The following is a 24,207-nucleotide window of genomic DNA, read 5'->3' on the forward strand; positions in this document are numbered from 1 at the left end:
AGACCGACTACTACAACAACGCCAGATGGGGAGCCGCTGAGAGAGCGAGAGAGAGAGAGAGAGAGAGAGAGAGAGAGGGCAGAAACAGCCCATGGTGGAGAAGAAGAAAGCGGGGAGACAGCCGACAAGCAGGGGATTAGGTGATTAAAGCCGTGATCGCGCAGCTTCAACACCTCCGACAGAGACCCCCAGCCTCCAGTCGCTGTTTGGGGGGAGGGAGAAAGCCACAAAAAAGATTATAGTGGTGATGGATCGGCATTCAGGTACCCCCCCTATTTTCCTCTCTTTTTTCTAATTAGACACAGCATGGCGAATAGGAATGAGATTCATGATTTTGGTGATTGCGAGTGTGGAAAAAGGAGATGGTGGAGGAGAGGATTGGGGAAAGGTGGTGGTGGTGGGGGGGGGGGGCAGTATGAATGGTAATGCGCTAGATTCAAACGCAGTTGGAGCTCACACAATGGGGATCACACTGCAGGAAATGTCACCCATATTTCAATGTCCTTTTCTCTACCATCTCCAATTCCGGAGTGTCCGCTGAGGTTGTGAGGTTCATGTTTCGGATGAAGTTTGAGTTTATCACATTAAGAGGACAATGTAACTGATGTGTTTGTTGTGGCTGTGGAATGTGGTGCTTTTCTGACGCTATCTTGTTCTTTTTGTGTGTCTCTCTCTCTCTCTCTCTCTGTATGTGGATGTGTTACAGCTCTGAACAACAAAGTGAGCAGAATTGCAGTCATGGCGAGGCTCGTCCTTTCCCTCCTGCTCCTGTTTGGATGCCAAAATAGGTAAACTAGGAACTAACCAAATGGGCAAACAGCATCTTTAAAGTGGAATGCTATTTATCCCCTGAATAAAGCTGCTTAAAGAATATAGCTTTGGTGCTTTTATTATAAAAGCAAAATGTGTTAAAGTTGCAGTTTGCTCGAGAATGTTCAGTCAGCAGTTTCTGTTGCAAACCACAAATCCTGATTTGTGGTTCTGTAAATGCCTCTCTTACATGTTTTTTATATATATTTCCTGCCAGCTCTGCTCTCCTCTCTTGATCACATATCTGATCTGCACTCTCTGCTACATCGTTGCTTAAGTGGCGGTCCTGCACTCAAGAGAAGCGAAGCAGATCTTTTCAGTAAATCACTGGAATATAGTCCACTCTCTCAGATCAATGGCTTTCAGATCCCATGTTCAAAATCCAGCTTGTAACCTTCTTCTGTGTCACTCCCTGCTCGTGCATGGACACAATGTTCTTTGTAAGAAAAAGAAGTGATTGTGATTTCCCTTCATTTTCTTGCGACACATGAAGCCTCGCTTCTTGCCATATTTAGCGAGGGGGGGGGAACTCATTTGTTTATATTTGGATCACATGTCAAAGCCTTAATTATCTCTACTGGTAGTTGTAAGCAGTACTTATGTTCAATAATTAATCACAACAAGCCCGTCAATGCGGCGAGCTAATTAATCACAATCGCGTGTCATGTTTCGACGTCCTGCAGCGTAACCAACGGCAGGATGTTCCTCCTCCCCGGAGTCTCTTTCACTCTTGCTCCCTTGTTTCCTCTCCTCTCCTAGTCGCTGCCTGTCCTCCACGGAGGCCCAGAAGGAGGCGGCGGCCAACGACAACAGCACCGTTTTCACCAGGATCCTGGACGGGCTCCTCGACGGCTATGACAACAGGCTCCGGCCGGGGCTCGGAGGTTTGCTGGCGATCTTATGTGTCGTGGTGGCACCACTCAGAGCCTTTTATTTGAAAGCAACACAGTGATCTTACGTTCTAAAACCACAATGGCACAGTCGAGCCTCCCAGCATGCTAACATAACCCGCTGACCTGAACGCCACTAAGAGGCCTCTATATCCCACTGTGTGTTCATGCACCGATTCATGGCAACTTGCTGCGATACTTTGTCTTGTACGCCGCCATGGTCGGGAGAATAAATCCATCAGGCCGTCCTCAACGCAGCCTGAATCCAGCGCGCTGTGGTGTTTTTTTCACGCCTCTTCACCCTTGAGAGCTGACAAATTGCCATTCAAAGATGGAGAGTTATTTTGCTAAGGGGCCACTGAAATAAAAGCCTTTATTTTTATCCATCCCCACCTCCACGGCCTCTATTGACTGTATCCCAGCTCTTTCTTTTGTCCTCATTTCAATTTGTCTCCCATGTACAACCTGTCCCATATTTCATTACTCCCCCCGTAGGAAACAGAGCTTTTTCATGTTCAATGCCTGGTGTGTCATGGCAAAAGCCTGCTCTCACATCCTGGTAACGGTTGCTACCCTTCACAAGAGGGCCTATAAATACATTCCCGAAGAGAAGAAAAAAAATTCGGGCCTTCCTTCAGCGTTCAACAAGCTGCTCTCCACCAGCACGGCCAATCCCGGCTCGCCGGGACCGCATTCATATGCATCGCGGAGATTCAGTTGGCTTTGCGGGTACAAGTGGCAGATATGATGTGTTGCCTTTTTCACATCATCTCCAGAAGGAGCACATGGCGCGAGAACATCACGCAAATGTGTGGATTCACACGAATACTGAGACGGGGTTTATTCTGTAGCATGCCATTCAACTGATGCAGGTTTTGAAATGCCAATATTGCTTTTGTTGCTCAATATCTAATTAATAGCTTTAGATTTGACCATTTGCAATCCCCCTCAGTTATAAGCAGACGGCTTTTCTTCAAAACTACATTTTTGTAGTACTACATTGAATATCTTTAGGTTTTTGGACTGTTGGTCAGACAAAAGACATTTTTACACTGTTCTTTTACATTTAACATTTCATGCCTTAAACGTTTTGTCACCTGTGCTCTCTCGACAGAGAACGTCACAGAGATCAAGACGAATATTTTCGTCACCAGCTTCGGCCCAGTGTCGGACACGGAGATGGTGAGTTCATCTGCAGCAAACACACACACACACACACGCACACAAAGCCCAGCCAGGCTACTGTGGGTATCTTTACATCAAACCTTAGATTTACATTTCATGAGACTGTTGCCGATGCTCATGCTGATCCCTGGAAGTACATTTTCGTTGTGTCTTTGAAGATTGGGTTTTTTCGGCTCCTTGTAAACGAGACCAAATGAATGTGTGATAAATGAAACATTTGAGATTTAATGCAACGTGGCTGGCCCATTCCAGCTCGTTCCAAATGACTCTTCCCTTCATTGATCCATTCTCTTATGAACTGTAAGGTTCCCCTTGGATAGCGAAATGCATTAAATCTCCTCTTTCATTAAATCCTCTGTTACACCCGGCAATATCCCTGGTACACTCTTGACACAGCAGTTGCCACTTTCCTATAATTGACTGGAAGACGGTATTGACAAGGGCGCACGATTGATTAATGAAATGGGGCAAGAGACCCCGAATGGTTCTGCGGTCCATAAAAGCCTCTATGTCAGCCTGCTCACAGCAGTCTTCTCGTCTCATTCGTCTGTTTGTTTCCCCGGCTCGAAGCGGGGTCGATACTTCCCACACGAGCAGATTTATGACGGATTTCTGCACCGCAGATGTTTGATCACCTGCAAATTGTCGATGGATTTATGAAGGCATAAAGGAGGATCAGTTAATGCCGATTGACAAAGAAGCAAGTTTTTCCTGTCTCAATGTACTTATTCTAAGCTCTGATACGTGACGAGGAAATAGCAAAGAAGCCCCATCGCCCCAAAGAAACCTCCCTTTTTTTATCTCCCGCCTCAGGAATACACCATCGACGTCTTCTTCCGTCAGAGCTGGAAGGACGAGCGTCTGTGCTTCAAAGGGCCGATGGAGATGCTGCCGCTGAACAACCTGCTGGCCAGCAACATCTGGACCCCCGACACCTTCTTCCTCAACGGCAAGAAGTCCATCGCTCACAACATGACAACGCCCAACAAGCTGCTGAGGCTGAAGGACGACGGCACTTTGCTCTACACCATGAGGTAGGTTCTCCCACTCTGGGGGGATTTATTCACACGTGTAATCCTTTGGCATTTTAAAACACACATAACAATGAGCTATGAATCGTTGTAAACCCACTTGGTGACCAAGGTTGATGGCACTTCAGACGCATCGCTACCCATACAGGAGTACATGCCGGCACAGCGCTGAGCTTCTTTGCCGGTGTTCTTAAACTAATGGAGGACACCTCCCATTGATGCGCCCTACGGCTTTTATCAGAGGTTAGTGGAGGTTTTTAAGAGCACATCAAAATGAAAATAAAATAAAAAAAACAGCTGGCAAGGCCAACATCAGACAGCCCTGCACTCAGGGAGAAAACACAGTGATGAAAACCCTCAGTATGTGACCCACACTGTAGGGAAATAGTGTCACCCAGTGGCCAATCACTGGCATTTGATTTGTAGTACAGTAAGAGCAAAGTTAGTGGCAAATCATGCAAGTATTTCTTTAAATGACCCTTTCTCCTTTCAATTGAGTTTTTAAAAATTCATATTAAGATATTCATGAGAATTATGAACACTAGAAGGAGGTGTCTCTGTAACTGACGAGGTTTGAGAAGAAAGTGCAGCGGGAGATCATCCATTGTGAAGAGCAGCCTCATTGTGAACTATCGTTTTTGGCAGCACTGCATTGAACTGCAGTTGGCAGTAATGTATGGTGGTGAAGAAAGAAGAAGAAAGAAACAGGCCATCAACCAGATGGTGATCACTCAACTCAAAAAGCCGACAAATTGATGTTAAATTGAGATGCAAATAGCTTTCTTTGTTCAGTGGAACGGCAGCGTAACCACCTGAATTGTGTTTGTGTCTGAATGCAAAGAAGATGCACACATGAGTGTGCACGAGAGACAGAGGGGGCTCGCGCTGCCGTCGTCTGAAGATGGCATCAGATTCGCTGCCACAGTTGAAACGAAGCAGCAGTAGGTTGCTTTTAATCGTCTAATTGTTACGCCGCTGTGCTCGTCATTACCAGCGGAGCTCAACCACAGACGACGCTTGATTTTGTTTCCTGCATAAAACGCACACACACACACACACATCACAGGAGGAGCGGGCGGCTTTACCGGGCAAAGTGTCGATGCATTTGTCTCCGCGGATCGTTCATAAAACGCCGCTTTTCACGCGGAGCTTGATGGCGGTCCATTACAGCAGATGGGCTGCAGCGTATACGGCTCCATCGGCTGGTTGAATCCTCTGTATCGCCACAGAGAGAGTGCATTGCACATCATTATCATTAGGTACAGTTGAGTCGCCATTGATGCTCCCAGTGTTGCCTTTAGGCCGGTTGGCTTTCATGCAGTCATTTGACAATTTGTGTGAGTTATAATGACATTCATGTTCATGTTCCGGCACGTCTAGCAGTACATTTATTTTATTTTTTTGGTCACACCTTGGGTATATTGTATAACCCCGGCTCCCATGAGACCGATTGCATGCGAGACAACATTGGAGAGTGTTAAAAAAAGTGGTTAATACGGCATAAAGCCCCTGAACTCAAAACTCAGCCCTTTCCCGCTCCATCCCGACGTCCAAGTTCTTCGACTTTTCTGCAAGGTGAGGCGTATCGGAAACTTTTAGATTTCCCACAGGGGCCAAAGGTGCATACGCCGGTCTGTTCCTGCCCGTGTTGCCGCTGTGATGTACCGCTTTCCAGTCAGTCCACACTGGCCTGAACAGAATCATGGGGCTTACTCTAAGCTGCTATTTCACCCCTGATACTTGAATTATAACTGCAATGGGGATGCATCGTCTTCTTTTAGAGGGACACATTTTCTGGCACTAATCACACCCCAAATTAAAAGCCAGTATCTTTACAGGCATCCCTGCTAATGGGGCAAGGCCACATGAATAATTACAACATGGCATAACAGCCCACAGCCATGTTCTCATTTATTTCTCCCAAAGACACCCTTCCCTCTCCTCCAATCACAGTCCCTCAGCTGTGTTAGATGCAACAATGCAGTTGGATAATCCGCCGCTGATGTGGAAAGCAAGCTGCGCCCATAAAACAGTCGGCTCTGCAGGGACCAGAGGTGGCCTCTTATGCCACTTTGCTACGCTTCCTTCGCTTTCATGATACGATTGGGAAACCTGCGGTGGATACGTACATGCTGGAGGTCTTTGGAGCATGAAAGAAACATGACCCAGGAGGATTCTGCCACATGATGACAGAGATCAGTGAAGGAAAAGTGATTACCATGATACTGTAGCTAACGTGGAGGTTGCTCGTATGCCTGAATGGTTAAAGCAGAAAACAAAATGCTGGAGGAACCTTCCAGGCCAGAGTCGCCAACCTTTTGTATCCTCTGAGAGCTCATTTGAGGGAACGGAAAGTGGCCGGGAGCTACTCGAGCTGTACGTCGCCAAAGAGCAGACGTAATTCCTGTCTTACTTTTATGGTCCTTTAATAACGATCCAGCCGCAGCAGTCATCGCCTCTATTACAACGCTGCCGTGGGCGAAGGGCTCTTTGTGTTTCATTAGGACGTGGGCCACTAAGCGAGGCCTCGGCTGCTGCCTCGGCCTTCTTCCCCACTGTTGTCTTTTAGGCGTCGTTTTCGACTCCGTTACCGTCTCCGTCTGTCGGCTGCCGCCAGCCGGAAAGCCCCATAAAAAAGCCCCGAGGACTTCGGCGAAGTGGCGCACGGCGTTACATCTTTTACCGCAAATGAGACACACACACGTTTGTCGTTCACAAAAAATACAAAAAATTCAATCTGGAGCAGGTAGCTTGGAGAGACAAATAACACAGAAGCTGTGTGACCACCAGGTGGTAGCATTGCCACTGTAATACTGGTGTTGCCAGTGTCTTGCGTGAAACTGTGAAGTTCATTCCACCTCTCTCCTCAGCTCAGATTGTTTAATGGTTATGATTTAAAAGATGGCAGAGCTGCGACGTCCCTCCTAATTGCTTTTGGTGCCCTGTACTTTTAGCAAGTGTAGCTCTTCCAGTAATCACAGAGTGCTCTGTGTCTACATGCCCAGTTAAATAGTCAAAGGTGGCGACGGCTAAAGTAAGACGTTGCCACGTGGTCAATGGTTGTGTTCTGTGTGTTTCACCTCAGACTGACCATATCGGCGGAGTGCCCCATGCAGCTGGAGGACTTCCCCATGGACGCACACGCCTGCCCTCTCAAGTTTGGCAGCTGTGAGTATCATCCCGTCTCCCGAATGTCTACTTTTCTCTACGCTCATCTCGCTCTTCCCTACACGCGAATCCCAGTTTCGCCGAGTCCGACGCAACGAGTTTCACAAAGGTTTAACCTAAATTTGGAGCGATTCATTTCGAACAATTAGGAATCATTTTTGGCTAATTGATAGAATGCTGCCGCAGGGATTCCGCCGACGAGTCGTTATCTGCTGGAGATTGCAGAGTTTGCTTTCCTCACATTAAATAGTCAAGTTGAAGAGCTTAGCGGAGATGCTAAGCTATTGTAACAGTAGCACAAGATAAGTAAAGTCCACCCACACCCACTGTGGAAAGAAAGGAAGCACATTCGACCGCAATCCGATTACAGCGCGGCTGATGCAACACATTAGGGTTAATCTGACTCGGTCTGGTTCCTGCCGACGGGGGAGCTCACTTCTGACCCAGAAGAGTGGTTTGAACAAAAATACACTCAAATAACCGCCCACACGCACACACAGGCATGCATGCAAGCGGGATTCCATTTTTTTTTTTTTTTTAAGCCTGCAGTCTAATCAAAAAGTGCTAGAAAGATTCTGCACCAGCACATGAGCGGCTGCACATAATATGAGCGATTGCAGGGTTGGAAACAAACTGTAGTTTCTTAGTCAGTAGATTAACACACATTTTGGATGTTTGCGTATTAAAAATGAACACGTCGAGTTCTACATTCACAAGTTAACTTCGAGACATCTTTCTCTCTGTGTCTCTCAGATGCCTATCCGGTGTCAGAGGTGGTCTATACGTGGACTCAGGGAGCCGCTAAGTCCGTGGTGGTGGCAGAGGACGGCTCCAGACTCAACCAGTACCACCTCATTGGGCAAAACGCCGGCACAGAGGACATACACACAAGCAGAGGTGTGTGTGTGTGTGTGTGTGTGTGTGTGTGGCTGCTTGTGAGTGTATGTTCGATAAAGAAACACAAAATACACATCTATAGCTCAAACAAAGAAAATAAACAGAAATGTAACACTGGAAGAGTAGAAGTATAGGAGGGTCAGTGTCATGAATCCACTCTGTGAAGGAAAGTATAACTGCATGGATTCTGAATAATATGAATATTCATGTATTCCATTTGATAGAGGGAGCAGTTGCTAGGAGACGTCTGTAGCGCCGTCCACTCAAAAGCAATGGATGATGGTCTGCACATGATATCACAGCTGGAGATGCATTTAACAGCCAGTCCTTGGTTTGTCTTGTTCATGTCTGCATACGGGGAGAGATGAGTGAGGGAAAATATCATTTCATTTGACTTTTTAGTGTAAATCGAAATGTTCCCAATTCACGCAACAATCAAACAGCATTGTCATCTGATGTCAGGTCGGACGTGTCGCCCACATTTCATATCGCAGGCTAGTTTGGTTAGCCACGCAGTATTAGGAAATGACAAAGTAGAATAATACTGTATGTGGCGCACGATAAGTGTAATCCCGAACAGAACGTGATGTAACTAATTCGAGATTAGAAGAAGATAAACGCCCGCGAGGGGAGATGGCCGCGCGGGGCCGAGAGTCAATGTGGGAAACATTATCAGGAGATCAGAGTCAATGAGTGGAGGCTAGTGGAGGAGAGTAGCCTAGCCCTCACACAACCAGCTGTCTGCAGGCCCGGACAGCCCTGTCAAACAACACTTATCCCCGCATGAGCCCATGCGCGCGCGCACACACACACACACAAGTTAGAGAGAGACCTGAGACCTCGGGTTAATCCCTCCATCCCAACCACCCATCAGCTTTTGCAGAAGAAGATGACATCACAGATCAGTGAGGGATTGGTTGGTTGGCTGTCGCTGAGTGTATCTGTGTGTTTGTGGGCATGTGAGTACCAAATGTCCTCACAATGGTGGTGAAAGACCAGGACATTTTGACGGCAGCTTGGTTCATTCAGCTGTGGGTTAGATAAAGGGACACTTTTAAATCAGGTGGAGTTCATGGGGTATGGTTGGAGGCTTTCAATTTAGAAGTGTAGCGCAATGGAAACAGTTTGACTTCAAATGTAAGCTTGGTCCTCGCAAAGATAGAAAAATATATGTGTGTGTCCGGTTGTATGTTGGGATTGGACAGCCTCGCTCTGACATGTAGGGGGGGGGGGGGGGGGGTTGCATGGGGCGGGGTGTTGAAAGGCATCTGCTTAAACTCTTATGTAAAACGGAACTGTAATACACACGTATAGGAGTCCATTGGCTCCGAATATTGCTCGGGTGGGATGTTGTGAGCCTTTAATTAGCACGTCTAATCTTAGACAACCCTCCCATTTGAGGACAGGGAGGAGATTAGCCCCACAGGTTTCTTTTTAAGGATGTGACTTCCACCGCCTCAGAAAGGGATATCTTTCCCGAAATAACTCCAGACTCCAATAGTAGAAGATGGCAGCAGTTATATGTGCAGCTTGTAGAGCTTTTAAAGATGTCGTAGCTCATTTTCTAAGGATAAAAAGACATTCATTTCCCACTCACCAGTTGACCAGCATGGCAGCGTTGTTCTCCGAGATAAAAGGAAGTTCCCCTTGGACGTTGCGAAATACAAATCCTTGGGAGAAAAGCAGTAAGATCCACCAGAGGAACATGTTCCTCCTCATTCCTCGGCCCCCAGTCCTGTCGGGATCCATGCATCAAGGGCAAAGGTGGGCCCGGGGCGTCCCAGGTCGGCAGCGCCGGGTTGTGTCCGGATGTTTCCGACAGATGCAGAGGTTCACGGGGTTGCTGTGAGCCAGACGGCCTGGAGTCATGAGGGCGTCAGAGGGCCCGGGTGATGGGGTCGCGGTGAGAAACTAGCGGCGTCGTGGATCTCCTGATCGAGGCAGTGTCGTATTTAGCTGCTTCGGCACGGATCGGCCTGTGAAACAAACAAAAGTCTGCCTGTCAGTGGACGCCGGGACGCCCGCACTGCATTTCTCCGGCAGTCCCGTCAAGAACGTTTGGTCATTATTCCACAGACGGCTGTCGGACGACCAAAAGACAACGCTGACGTGAAAGACAGAAAATGTCCACACGGCTGGCCCCCCTCCATCCCACCAGTGATTCGCAGACAAGCAGCGTGTCCCTCTCCGTGGCTTCAGGGTGTGTGTCAGCAGTTAGAAGATCATGCTTCATGCGTGTTTCAGTGCGGTGTCATGCGTGTGTATGTGCGGTCGTCGGTGCCTGGATTGGCAGGACGGAGCTTAGGGCTCTGCGAGGATCCCAGGACAGGAAGCCTCACCCAACCCCCCCCCTCCTCCCTGCTCTTCTCCTCCCTCACTGATGGCAGGATGCAGATTGTAACCGGGGATTAGGGAGGTTAAAAAATCCGTTTTTTCCAGGAGAAAGCCTCATGTATTACTCTGTGTGCGTGTGTGTGTGTGTGTGTGTGTTGGAGAGAGAGCCTGTGTACATGTGCCCTAGTGTGTGGAATATAGTCATTGGGTTTTTTCATAGTTTACGTGCCTGCGGTCACAAACCGCTGCTGGCGAGAGGATTTTTTAAAGCCTCAAATGCAATCTTCAGTTGTGTGCTAACCCCCCACCTGTGGTGCTGTAAGGAGGTGAAATCACATATTCATAATTCTGCGTGGACAACATTTGCCGTGGTTGGGCTTGAAGGCTTGTTTGTTGTTTGTTTCTAACCTGATATCGTTTTTAAACCTCTGCCTCCCCTCAGGGCAGTACACAGTGATGATGGCCCACTTCTACCTGAAGAGGAAGATTGGATATTTTGTCATCCAGACGTATATGCCCTGCTTCATGACCGTAATCCTGTCCCAGGTGTCATTTTGGCTCAACCGAGAATCGGTTCCCGCGAGGACCGTCTTTGGTGAGTGAAGCCGCTCATTTCCTGATTTACTTCTGAACAATTTATTTGTCTGGTCCATTACATTATGGTCGTGCACATGTCACACGAGGGAGAATAATAACCACCGCCTTGGCTGGCAGTTAAGAGTTATTAAAGCGCCCACCTTTGTTGTGCGAGGAGGAGACCGTAACTCGTTTCCAGGCGGCACTGTGACAACTCAATTTAAAACGTGCCCCGGCCTTTGTTTGCACCCAGGGGTGACCACTGTGCTGACCATGACCACCCTCAGCATCAGCGCCCGGAACTCGCTCCCTAAAGTGGCCTACGCCACGGCCATGGACTGGTTCATCGCCGTCTGCTACGCTTTCGTCTTCTCCGCCCTCATCGAGTTCGCCACGGTGAACTACTTCACCAAGAGGAGCTGGGCCTGGGACGGAAAGAAGGCTCTGGAGGCGCAGCACCCGAAGGTACGGCCCGCGGGCACTACGTGACTATATTCAGTACAAGTGTCCAAATTTAAAGGCTCTAAATCACTGGTTTCACACGTTGTAGCTCCTAAACTAGAAATCACAAATACGTGACATCACTGTCAACCATTTTTCAAAGCATACAGTAACAATTTATTATTTTTAAATCTTATTTTCTGAATTTACTTAAAATATCTCATCATTTACATGTTCTGTCCTTTGCAAAACCTTAAAGGAATATTTTGACATTTTGGGACACTAACTTGCTTTCTCACCGATTAGATTAGAAGATCAATAACCCTGTCATGTCTGTATGCTAAATACGCAGCAAGAGCCAGGAGATGGTTAGCCTAGCTTAGCATAAATGCGGAGGGAAACAGCCAGCCGAGCTCTGTCCAAAAGATGTCTCTTCTAAAGCTCACAGTAGGAAGGCATACTTTGTTACCTTTGAACAGAGCTGGACTAGCTATTGACCCCTGTTTGCAGTCGTTATGCTAAGCTAAGCTAACTGTCTCTGTAACTGCCCTGCACAGACATGAAAGTGGTGTCAAGCTCCTTGTCGTAAGAGAGACTAAATATATCTGTTTACTGTTTAACCTCCTGATTATTACATACCTTTCTTGCTTTAATCGATGTGTGATCTGTCCCGCTGCAGAAGCGAGACCCCATGGTGCTGTCCAAGAAGCCCAACAACATCTGCTCGGCGGGCGTCAACTACACCCCCAACCTCACCAAGGACGTGTCCATCTCCACCATCTCCAACACGACGTCGGTGCAGCTCCGGGCCTCCGAGACCAAGATGGTGGACCCGAAGAAGACCTACAACAGCGTCAGCAAGATCGACAAGATGTCGCGGATAGTGTTCCCCGTGCTGTTCGGAACCTTCAACCTCGTCTACTGGGCCACGTACCTGAACAGAGAACCGGTGGTGCAAGGTGTGACCTCAACGTAATCTCTCTTTTTGTTTTGTTTTGTTTTTCTGAGACAGGGAGTTTGTGTAAGTTTGAGCCGAATGTGTGAGACTAAAAGGACAAGGAGTTGTTGAAAAAAAATTAAATAAAACACAAATATCTGCGCTTGAAGAACAAAACCAAACTATACTCAACTATCGAATTCAAGCACTTTGAATGGATGCGAGGCTGCAACCGATCTCTTTTCCTGTTTTTCATGACCTAAAAAAAAACTGCTCGATCACAAACGAAGCTGCTCCCGAGACTATGTCGACGAGAGGGCGGCTGTTTTTGCTTTCTCCTCATCTGTCCTGCTGCAGTTTGCATGACGCTGTCCTCAAGAGGAAACCACGGACTCCTCTTTGTCTTGAATACCGTCCATGTACATGTAAATGTACATGTCAACCACTGCTTAAAGGGTGGGAGCGCGCGTCATTGCTGCTACGCGAGGTTTTAACTGAAGCAAACGTAGGCATTTTTGATCGAGTTTTGCCTAAATTAATTTATTGCCTAATAAATATTCTTGTCTCGGAGGCTCATGCCACTGAGAAAGCTTGCGATATAGAATGCATTTTGAGAAGTTGATTTAGAAAAATGTACTTAATTCCACACTGTGTGGAAGAAACATCTCTTGAGAATAATGCTGCAAGCGCATTAATTAACTTTTATGTGTCTTTAAAAAAAACTAAGAAACGTTGCCATTTTGTCTTCCTATTGCAGCGGGTGTTTGTGTGTCTCTTTGTACGTATTTACTTGAAGATTGCAAAGCCTTCTGCTGCAGGCCCGGTGACGAAAAAAGATTGAGTTCTACCTGAAGGTGGAGAAGAAGAAAAATGTATTCGGTTAATTATTATCGCAGGTTGTTTTTTTTTTTTTTTAAAGGAAGAGACAATTCTTCATTCATCGAAAAAAATCGAAAAGTCTTCATTTACGGGAAGCTTGCCAACAATCAGAGGGAAAATACTTCTTTGGCCCACTTCCACTGGGCGACTGGTCAGCTGTGGGCGGTGTGTTCAGGACAAATTTAGGATTGGATATATGTGCTTCGACTGAATTTTGAGCCCCGGGTCACTCAGCTAGGAAACTAATATTCACAGTTGAGAGACCAGCGCTCGAAACGCAGAGTGTGTCACGTACAAATCAGCGGAGGCAGAGTTTGGGGACTGTCATTCAGGCTGCAAGCACCCGTCCTGCTCATACTCGGGTCTTTACAACTTAAATGCTGATTTTCTATGAATTCTGGCTCAATTAAAAGTATTTTCGAACTACAAAACACGTACAAAGATAATGTGCTCATTTATGAGTCAGCAAAAATCGACAAAAACAATGCCCAAGAGAGAGAGAGAGGAGAACACGCGTCAGCAAACTGACAGTAAAGGCCTGTGGAACGTGTGAAGCCATGTAAAGCTCGTTGGTGAACGTTGGTTGAAACGATTAAGCTGCAAAGATTCCGGTCTCATAAGGGAATTGTGTAAATAAACTTTAAATTTCCCGACTTTTGCTTTGACACAAAAAAAAGAAGACAACGTTGAAACGCCCGTGTTTGAGTTTTACGCCCTTTGGACAAAAAGAAACGCCAAAGTCTAATGTTGACTTTCGATTGTTTGATATCTTTTCCTCAATGTTTGCGTGCACACATTGCTTGTAGAGGAGCTTACATCTGGCGCTTGATCTTTTGAACCTCGTCTTTTTTTCCCCTCGTCTCTTTCTACTCTGACTTAATTAAACTGGAAGCAATCAGCACACGTTGTGGCGTTTTGGTTGGAGCCCACCACAGTGTGACTCGTTGGACGATGGTGAGACATACTCAGGAACAAAAAGAACCCACGCTCCCAGCAGAAGAGTGGCCTCACAGTCACTGTTTCTCTGATCTCATATGAGTTGAACAGCGCAGTTAAGAGCATCGTCAATGAAACAGTGCTTTGTGAAACCGGGACCTACGGTAAATGTCACGATGTTGGCTTCAAATCAATCATTTCTATGTTTGGGCCATCGTTTCCTGTAGTGTTTTCTTTGTAGTGCTGGTTTGGATTGATGTTGAATCAACGGTGTCTGTCAAATGCTCGGTGGGCGTCCACCAGCAGAGCTGCTGTACATTTCAGTGCTTGTCGAGGTGCAGCAGCAAAGGAGGTCCAATGAAACGCAGCTGGAAAGGCGATCCATACATCTGTCTGCGAAGGGCAGCAAGTCCAGATGAACAGACCAGACAAGATCCTTTTCCCCCCGGTAAAGACCTCCGCCCTCTGTATCTCTGCTGCGTTGTACGCATTATCCAGAAACACATGCTGACTTTCCTTTTCTTTCTGATTCCTGCAGCAGTTTGGGGTCATTTGTTTGTTTCGTCGGAGCTGTGATGCGCTTGATTTCAGCTGACTAAAGCCTTATTTTGAGTTATATTACCAAAGGAAATGAAACTGTAACGAGCATTTTGGTCCGTAATCATGTAAGTGTATTTCGCCTCCATTATTTTCTCTGTGGATGGCGATGTCGGCCGCTGAAACATTCCCATCAGCCTTAGCTCTGTTCCCAGGGTTCTATGTTCCCCAGCTCAATATCCTCTTAGTATGGCTCATTCAATGTATGTTTCCCTGGTTAAATATGATGACATCACCCACCTACAGCTGAAAACCTTCTGTTGTACCCCTCCAAACCTACACCTTCAAATGTAACAGTGTACCACAACACAGGACCCTGGGAATGTAGGGATGAGCCCACCCCCTCAGCTGTACTTTATATGCTAATTGAGCTATTGTTGGCATGCGAACACGCTGTGGCCTATAGACCAGTGGTTGGCATAAAGGCAGTCCCTGGGCCCCAATCTGTCCCCTTGGACGAAAGGTTTTGGCCCCATGAGGAAAGCCGAAGCTTCCCCCTCTTTATAGTTAACAAAACGTTGACATTATTCTCATGAATGGACGACTATTCTGTCTTTCTTGCTATTCGAGGAATGCATCCATTTGACCGACCCCTCTCTTCTCGATTGCCAGCCAAGAAATGACGGCCCTTCCCTCCCTCCTTCCTTCATTCACTGTGATGGACTCATCTGCCATACATCTGTTAGAAAAGGGATTTCGCTCCGCTTAAGTTACTTTCACCCATTCAGGGGGGGCCACAAAGCACTTCACTCCCATGTTAAGCCGTGGCCGGCCCAGCCCAATGACGAATGCTTGTTTTTCCTCTCTGTAGTGTTCTGGACAGCTGTGGCCGCTGCGTGTTCGGGACAAATTTAGGATTGATTAGATGTGCTTCACCCAGAGCTTGCTCACGGGCAGCGAGGCGGGCCTGCGATCGTAACAGTCCTCCAGACGGCCACGACGCATGCATGAAGTTACCCTCTGCTTTTCAGCGTCAACGAAGACATTCTTTTCTTTTTCAGGAGGAAACATGAAACTGAGATATTTGCTTCACTTTTGCAAAAAATAAAATAAAAAATGCAGCAAAAGCCATTGTAGCTATAGCTGGGCTTAAAGTATTTGTGTTACTCACATTGTTTTTATGTACTGAATTTGTTTTATGTATTATACTTAAAATTACCGAATAAAAAAGGACGAACAAAGATGGCATTCATCATTAAGCGTCGGGGCAAAGCTGCTGTGTATAATATAATCCATTTTATTGCTTATACAAATCTGTGTCTCAATCCGTCTCCACTTTAATGAAAAACCACCACTGTCATTACTTTATGCAGACATGTTAAAGACAAATCAGCTTCAGTAGTCGTGCTGCCCGTCCGCTGTTTCCCACGTCATTATCCAGAAGCTATTTTCATCGGCGTGTGTCTGATGTACGAGTGACCAGATTAGTTTAGATGAAAGTACTTTCACTCCTCAGATTACATCAAGCAGACAGACACAGGAACATTACACATCTTGTCAGCCATAATAGAGGGAAATCATTATGAATGTACTCACTTTTGAAGGTTTTTTTATGGGATAATAGTGAGTGGATATAGGCAGTGATGGATTGGAACTAAAAAGTACTGCACTCATTTCAAATATGTAGATGCTTGAACTGTCAAATTAGTTTTTTGTTCCCCCAAAGATTTCCTCCCTAAAATAATAATAATAAAACATATATATACTGTATGTATTCGTGTAAAATACCTTATGTTTACCTTTTATGCCACATTTAATCTGTACTTTTATTATTTTACACCTAGTTTGGGAACCAAAGGGCTAGACTGTATTTGTACTAATTGTTAGTATGAGACAGCATTACCAATCTAAGAATGTCATATTTATATATATATACATATTTATATATATATATATACATATATATACAGTTGTTTTTTTACTAATAATACTTTTGTACTTTTACTTCAGTACCATTTTGAATGCAGGACTTGTACTTGTTTTCACACTGCAATACTGCTACTTACGCTTAACTAAGTACTCTGATCAGGTTTGTCGTGTCAGCATTATGAATCAGAAATGGTCTGTTGTTGATGGAGGTCGGTGCTGGTTCAGGAGGTCCACCCGTCGGTCTGCAGTACCGCAGTGAGGGATCCTCCCGCCTGGACGTCCGTCTCATTTTCAGCCACCAGGGGGCAGCGAAGCCTCTCGGTGTGTTGCATGTGCGCGCGTCACAAGCCTCACAAGGTCAGCCCCCCCCCCCCCCCTACTACCGAGTTGCGCACCTATTCTGAAAATACTTATTTGTGAGAGTGGAGGAACAGCTCGCTGTTACTCTGCGGCACGTCAACGTGCGTGTAAAAGTATGAAATGCATCGTTCGGGCAAAAACTAAAAACAAAGCCAACAATCTGCCTCGTGTTTCAGCTCTATTTAACCCTTAACTGACTGCGTCATTGATTGGAATATTTCCAAAAACGTATCCCCCATTGATACAGATGTTTAAATATGCTGAAAGCTTCATGAAATAATTATATTTTCATCATGACGCAGCCTGGAAAAAAACATCTGGATAATGCAATTGTGATCCAGGTACAGCATTGTAGACTGTGTGCTCGGTGTATGAGTCACGCAAGATGCTCGTCTGAGGTTCACCACCAACACCACCACCACCACCACCAGCAGACAGCGTCACCCCATCACCGCTGCCCACACAGGCGTTTGAAGAAAGGGAGGGCGCTGCTGGATCCCGTCCGTTTCCGACTCCCCTCCTCCACTGGACTGATCACTTTGATCGATCGCTCGTGCGCGTCCCGGAGGAACCCCCTGCGAGGAGCTCGGAGGATCTGGAGGGGAGGGGGGGTAGAGAGAGAGTGGGAGAGAGAGACCGTCGTGTGGGTCGCAGATGACACGCAGAAGAAAGTGTGTGTGGGCGGATGAGGAAGTTCAGAGCACGGATTGATGGTCACCCACCTATACTGTACTGGCACTTTCTCGCAGCAGCAGCGCATCGCCTGTGGGTCTCCATCCACCGATTTCTGTGATCCGGAGGGGGGGAGATCCGCGCATGGGAAAATGACAATCAAGTTTGTGATCATCCTCTTCATACTTCTCGCTCAAGGTGCTCGGTGAGTCGGATTTAAGCCTTTTTTTTGCAATTTTATTTTTTTAATTTGCATGATCAACAGCTGAGAGAGGTGTTTCTTTGAAGCTGTAAAAGTTCACATGTTTAAACTGCTGTCGGGGTGGGGGGGGGGGCAATTACGCATTGCACGTGAATGAGTTTGACTGATGATCATGCATGTGGCATTTTTTAGTTTTTTTTCTAAGGGCTTTCCCTGCGCACACACACACACACTCACACACACAAAATGACTGCTGTGCCCAAATACAGAGTCTATGGTCTGATAATAATCAATTTAAACTAAATGCATTCAAATTCAAGCAGCATACGTAATTGCTGCTGCGACAAAGTTCTTTTTTTTTATGACAATGGTGTTTATTAAAGGAGGGGAGCAGCGCATCAACAGGATTAACGCCCCCGCCCCCCCCCCCCCCGCCCCCACCTTTTCTTTTTCACCTTCCCCCCCCCAGTTCTGATCTACTGGATTATGGCGCCGACGACGAGGATCCCAACGACACCAGTGTCACTCAAATGCTGGCCCCCAGGTCGTACCAGGAGGACGCTACGCGCATACTGAACAACCTGCTCAAGGAATACGACAAGACGCTGCGGCCGGACATCGGAGGTGAGGTCGGGTCTAAAAGGACTAAAAACTTAGTGGAGTTCTGGGTCGGTGGCGCTGTCCATGGTGCTGATTGTTATTGGTTGGGAGCGGAGCTGTCCATGGTGCTGAAACAAAGGACTCTTGGTGGGGGGAGGAGGGGTTGTTTGAGGCTGTTTAAAGTCTTACAGTACCAGCTAGTTCCAGGTCTCCATTTCATCTTGCTCGTTGATGTAATAGGTGGCGATGTTCTGCATGCGTCGTCCAGCATTTTAGACGCACGTCCTTAAAGTGCAGGCGGCCATATTTGGTGTATCTGGACGCTTTGGGACATCCAATATTCAGAGTATAGTTCTGTGTGTTTGGACGATGTTTGGCTGGACAGCATGAGTCTAGGCCTGCAGCTTGTTAATGTCTGTTTGCTGAAAAAAAGAATACAAGGTGTTTGAATGTGCATGGTTTCAGTATCTGCAGTGTGGTTATGCATGAACTAGGGCTGCAACAGACATCGATTCATCCGCTGATTATTCTAAAGATCTTCAGATGTTTTGTTTTAACCAGTAGTACAACAGTCCCAAACCTTAACATATCTGCTTCGCTGTCATAAATGACAAAGAACAGCAGCAAATCTTCACCTTTAACAATCTGACACCAGAGAGTGATTTTTTTTTTTGTAAGCAAGTAAAACATTATTTATACAGCATTTTTCAAAACCAGGGAGCTTCACAGGTTAAAAAAAGATGGTAAAAGCATTGGGATAAGTAAATACTACAAATGCAGGCAAAAATCAGCATCAATGACATTCCTTGGAGAATATGTACGTGGGTTTTGAGGTGCGATGTAAAACACTCAGAGTTCGCTGATCTGACAAATCCGTCGTCGGTCACCTCGAGTCTTGAACTTGAGCGACCTACTGTGCTGAACCTGCAAGGGATCAGCAGCTCGCTCAGACATTGTGCGGGACCTTAAAAGCTATTTATTTCAAAGTCAGAAATCTGACAAGAAGCCAGCAGCAGAATTTTGAAATAATTGTAGAAGTGCTTTGGCCTCTTGGCTTAAACATGAATGAAGTGCGTTACAGTCGTCGAGATGCCCGGAGACAAAATGGTGGAAAGATAACGGGCGATGCAGTTTGGCAATTATCTGAAATGAAAGTAACAGGACTGAATGACTTGAGAATGACTCTTCTCAAAGTTCAACAGGGGATTCAAAAATGGCGCCTTGTTTTGCTTGAACTTCAGGAAGCTAGGAGACATCCAGACCCTGATCTTCTTCAGACAATTTTGTTCAATTTGTTTGATTTGAAAGTTGACTACGTTTCATGCATGCTGGAGCAATTGTGATGTTAGATATCTCCTCAGGAGCAACTCAATTTAAAGGGAAAGTTAATTAAAATAGGCTACTTCAAAACCTTTAGTTGTGGAGGAAGTACTCAGATCCTTTACTTAAGTAGAACTACTATAAACGTGTTTTCAAAGTAGAACTTTTACGAGTAATTCAGTATGTTTACAGTGTGAATAAATACTCCATTATTAGTACAAGTTCTGCATTGAAAATGTTACTCAGGTCAAGTATTATTCGTGGAATGCGCAACAAATTGGCAGAATGTTCCTCTTCAGGGAGGCTGGTCATTAATCAAATGGTTGCTGGTGTGATTCCACGGAGTGTTTTCACGAGTGGGCTTGACTGAAAAGTTCCCTGAGTTAAAAGAAAAGAAGATCAGAAGTGTGTAGTCATTACCAAAGTCCCATTTATCAAGTCCAATATGTATGAATACACCTTCAGTAGCTTTCATTTCATCTTCCTACAATTTTTATAATTTAATTCTGCTGTATTTCTTTCCCCTGCTTTTGGGATTTTGCATTCACAATCAGCAGTGTGCTGAAAATAATCAGGGGAATAGTTGATGTGTGGAAACCATTTGGGTGTTGCTCCATTCCACATTCTGGAATAAACACTGGGTGTGTTTCTTCACCTTTTAGATGCCGTAGTTGTTGAAGTTTTGTTTCCTGCTGCGCAAAGTGACATTTTCTCCCCCTCTCGTTATCTTAACGAGATCCTTGCAAACACGCTGATGATATTCATGTCAATCCACGCTGAAGATCAGGGCCAAGGCGCAAGGGGGCGCTCGAGCCCCGAAACCCCGGGCACCTTGCGCTCCTTAAAAATGTCCTACATTTTTAAAAACTATTTTTAAATTTTTATTTGTTATCAAATGCTTATATTAAAGTGAACCCAACACAATCAATGAATATTAAAAAGTAAATCAATTCGTAACTTCATGCAAAATCGACCACGCTTGACCCCGTCGTTTGATTGGTCGCTCAGAGCTCGCGCGTCACAGACAGACGCGTTGACGGTCTGGTTAGCAAAGTTTGGCCGCATTAGCTAACAATTAGCTCAACTACACGTTAGCCACGAGTGGGAAAACAAAGTATGTTTTTTTGCACTGCGGGTATGTGGTCGCCCGGTTTGTTGTTAAAACGCGCGAGGTGGAAGTCGACGGCGATGCAGAAACAAACATTCCGAAGTGACGGGAATCGGTTCGATGGAATCCACCTGGCGAATGCGCCATATTGGAATTGTAATACAGTAACGTCACTGTCTTTTGTGTTATTAAGTGCATATGAGGACGCTTTCCCGGACTTATTCGAGCTGTCATGTAACGTTACGCTTTGAAGAGAGAAACGGGACACCGTGGAGACCGGTGAGTACACGTTTCGTTAAATTGGCTAGTGACGTCAAGGGCCACTGCTTGGAAAATGTGTGTGATGTGTAATAGCTGATATTTCTTCTGGTTTTATTTATGTTGAACATTAATAATACGACATGTCGGCGGTTGCTGCACAATATTAGTATTGAGAGGCTTTTAACGGAGGCGAAGCACTGACCGTGAATCAGCCAGTAGCAGGCCTCTAAAGGGCAATAGTCACAGATCATCACAGGTGTGGGTGATTAAGATTACCCATCATTCATTGCGTTATTCATCAATGTAGTATAGCGCGCAAGAGGACAGCTTACACTTAATGAGATTCCCCCTATAGTTATGCAGACAGTGTAACTATATGCTGTTTTGGTTATTGTTCATAAAAATCTTACATTAGTTAAAGAAGGATATGAAGAGCATCCAGTACGTGAATTGCTTTTGTTTTCCAACATAGAGAATGCAATGTGTAATTTGCCTTTTACTGTTGTAGCTGCTCGAGGTGGAGCAGGTATTAACTACTTTATACACAATGAGGTAGTTTAGTCAAGTGGCTCCCCGACCAGCAGAAGGGGTCACAAAATACATCTGAGAAGTGGTGCGATGATTCATGGATGTCAATACATTTGCCTCAAACACAGCTTTCATTCACAAGCTGACACTATCAAACACCCCGTAGAAGAAACATCCGTCCCTCAGCTGCAGGATCGTGGGTTTGAAGTTATATTAAGAGACTACACTCTGCACCTTCAAGTTGCCACCTTCAAGCCTTTCATGTGTAACGTCTGCAGTTGGGAGTTTGAGTGGAGTTGTGCTCGAGAGATGAAGTTTCAAACGGGCTTTGTGGAGATGCTTCTCTCCAGGTCATTGGAGTGTTTATTTGTGTTCTGAGGTTATCTCGAATGACCAAGGCAAGCACCCCGGCTTTCACAGGCAGGCACCTGCTGGTGGGAATTTATTTAATTATTTTTTGGTTTTCACCTCCGCCGGCAGCTCGCTCGGCTCGGTTCAGTCGTGGTAGCGGTGGGGGAATCTCCCTCTAGCTCTGATTCCATAATTAAGGATGAAATTTTGATGAGATTCAGTTGACAAACCTCCAGTATCGTCCATGAAATGTTAATGTCGAAGCAGGATAATGTCAGGCAGCGGAAACACGCAGGCAAAATCACACACACACACACGTAGAGATCCACACACTCGAAGATGACGCTGAGTCAAAGACAGATCTGGGACATTTAAGGCATTGTAAAAAAAGGAAGAAAGAGAGTGATGGGTTCAGTTGAGAAGTGCTGCAATGAATCTGTGTGAAACACAAATAAGTACACTCGCATAGACAGCAGCTACTGGCAGATGTCAGAGTGAGGCTCATTTCCATGATACACCTGGATTTTGTCTAAATCAAAGTAATCTTCCACACACACACACACATGCACAGTATCAAACAATGCTCCCCCCCCCCCCCCCCCGTTTGCCTCATTTTTAAATGTGAGCAACTTCTCTGCGGTTCTGCTTGTTAATTTGCTACTGGCTGTTGAACCACAGCACAAACTGTTGTTTCAAGCACATTTCTGTATTAATTGGTCATTAATTCAATATTTTAGAAGTGTGTTTGTATCTCACAGCGAGGCTCCCTTCTTCTTCTTCTTCGGAGGAGAACAACCTCTCTAAGCTGAAACAAAGTCGGGGAAGAAATAGAATTAGCTGGTTGTACCGCTGGTTGGGCGTTTGTATTGCCTTTGTCGTGTGAGACCTTTCTAAATCTTCATTTGCGTGACCGTTTACACCACTTGTAACACAGCAAATTGCCGGTACGTGGACGTCCCACGCGTACACCTTGTGATGATGAATTTACGACCCTCGTGGAGGCCGAAAGTATAAATTTGGTTTTAGAGGTGCTGAAGATTAGCCCCCCCCCCCCCCCCCTGCGGCCATTATGTATGCTAAGCTAATCTTCTGCTCTCTGTAGCCTCATATTTATTGTATGAACATGAGATTGATATCGACCTTCTCATTATGTGTTTTTCCATAAATTCCCCCCCAATTTAACTTTGTAGTGACTACAGTTATGAATGCAAATATTCTTCACACGTCAAATGGATCATCTCTAATGTCTTCTGTTATAATAATACTGTTTGTCAAAACTATCTTTTAAAACTAGTAGCTGAACGATGTTATTTTGTATTTTCAAAATGTCATACCAGCATAAGCTAACGGTGTTATTTACAATCCAATGCACACGTGATGATGAATACAAAGTGGGCTTCTGATCGTCTCTCTGTTCACTTTGGTAATAGTCAGTGCCGCTTTATTGTCATGATTTTAGTCTTTATTAATCCATCTTACTTGGGAATATTTCAAACTGTCAAAAGTACATTTCAGTCCCACTGGAGTGAAGCGAAGCTTCTAGAAAATAAGAGAAGAAACCCAAGATGCAAGCTAACAGGGTTATTATCTTAGTTCCCGTGTTTGTTTCCCCCCCAGTCTCTTCCAGTCTCTCGTGAAGTCAGCAGCGAGCCTGATCGTCATATAATGTGGGTGACTGGTCCACTTGTGAAGAGGCGTCCCCCCCCCCCCCCCCCACCGAGCAGAACGACAAGGGTCGAGCCTCACCTTAGCCGATGAGAAGCAGTCCGCCTTGGATGAAGATGAGATGCTTTCGTGTCCCTATTGTGTCACTTTCCTTTTGGGTTCAGCGTGTGATCCTCGCGTACCGCGCGAACACGAGTGCGTCTGCGTTTGCGTTGTGTGCTCACCAGGGATTCGAGGACAAAGCGGTTTGGAGTAGTGGACGCACATAGACTGGAGCCATGAGAGGGATGATTCAAGGTGCTCCATTAAGGTCTGAGTCTCGCTCTCCAACATAAAAATAGGCTACAGCAGTCCTCCAACAAGAAAAGAAAAATACATCCACGCAAGGTTAAAGTCTTGAGCCCACAGGCAACCATCTTTGTCCAAAGACTATTAAAAGCAGGACACGTAACCATAAACACACACTGTACTTTTGACTCACTAGAACACCCACTAGAGCAACACAACCCGCGTTTCTTTTTCCGTCTATATTTGTTTTGACAAATCACAATCGGGCGCTAAGAGTTTCAAAGTACCTCAGAGGCACTGCT

At 45.8% G+C, this 24,207-nt stretch overlaps 3 protein-coding genes across 3 annotated transcripts in view; 2 read left to right on the forward strand and 1 right to left on the reverse strand.

The window, feature by feature from the left end:
* gabrb3 (gamma-aminobutyric acid type A receptor subunit beta3) overlaps positions 1-10,721 on the reverse strand; it is a gene marked incomplete at its 3' end in the record, with an annotated part of 34,671 nt that extends 23,950 nt beyond the window's left edge. Inside the window, exon 1 of the mRNA XM_079296625.1 lies at positions 9,579-10,721. Within this exon, the coding sequence (XP_079152751.1) occupies positions 9,579-9,730 (152 nt within the window). The 5' untranslated portion in view covers positions 9,731-10,721. The remainder of the gene's footprint in view (positions 1-9,578) is intronic.
* On the forward strand, positions 98-15,854 carry gabra5 (gamma-aminobutyric acid type A receptor subunit alpha5). Its single transcript, XM_079296626.1, has 10 exons — positions 98-263; positions 707-788; positions 1,570-1,694; positions 2,815-2,882; positions 3,699-3,919; positions 7,002-7,084; positions 7,838-7,981; positions 10,758-10,910; positions 11,145-11,356; positions 12,012-15,854. The coding sequence occupies exons 1-10, from the start codon at positions 248-250 to the stop codon at positions 12,306-12,308; spliced, it is 1,401 nt and encodes a 466-aa protein (XP_079152752.1). The 5' UTR covers positions 98-247; the 3' UTR covers positions 12,309-15,854.
* A 1,880-nt stretch (positions 15,855-17,734) lies between these two features.
* Positions 17,735-24,207, forward strand: part of gabrg3 (gamma-aminobutyric acid type A receptor subunit gamma3) — a gene marked incomplete at both ends in the record, with an annotated part of 89,067 nt that continues 82,594 nt past the window's right edge. The window contains 2 exons of the mRNA XM_079296702.1: positions 17,735-17,787; positions 18,254-18,408. Of these exons, the coding sequence (XP_079152828.1) occupies positions 17,735-17,787; positions 18,254-18,408 (208 nt within the window). The remainder of the gene's footprint in view (positions 17,788-18,253; positions 18,409-24,207) is intronic.

Source organism: Melanostigma gelatinosum (genome assembly GCF_949748355.1).
Source record: "Melanostigma gelatinosum genome assembly, chromosome: 24".
NCBI classification, from domain to species: Eukaryota; Metazoa; Chordata; class Actinopteri; order Perciformes; family Zoarcidae; genus Melanostigma; species Melanostigma gelatinosum.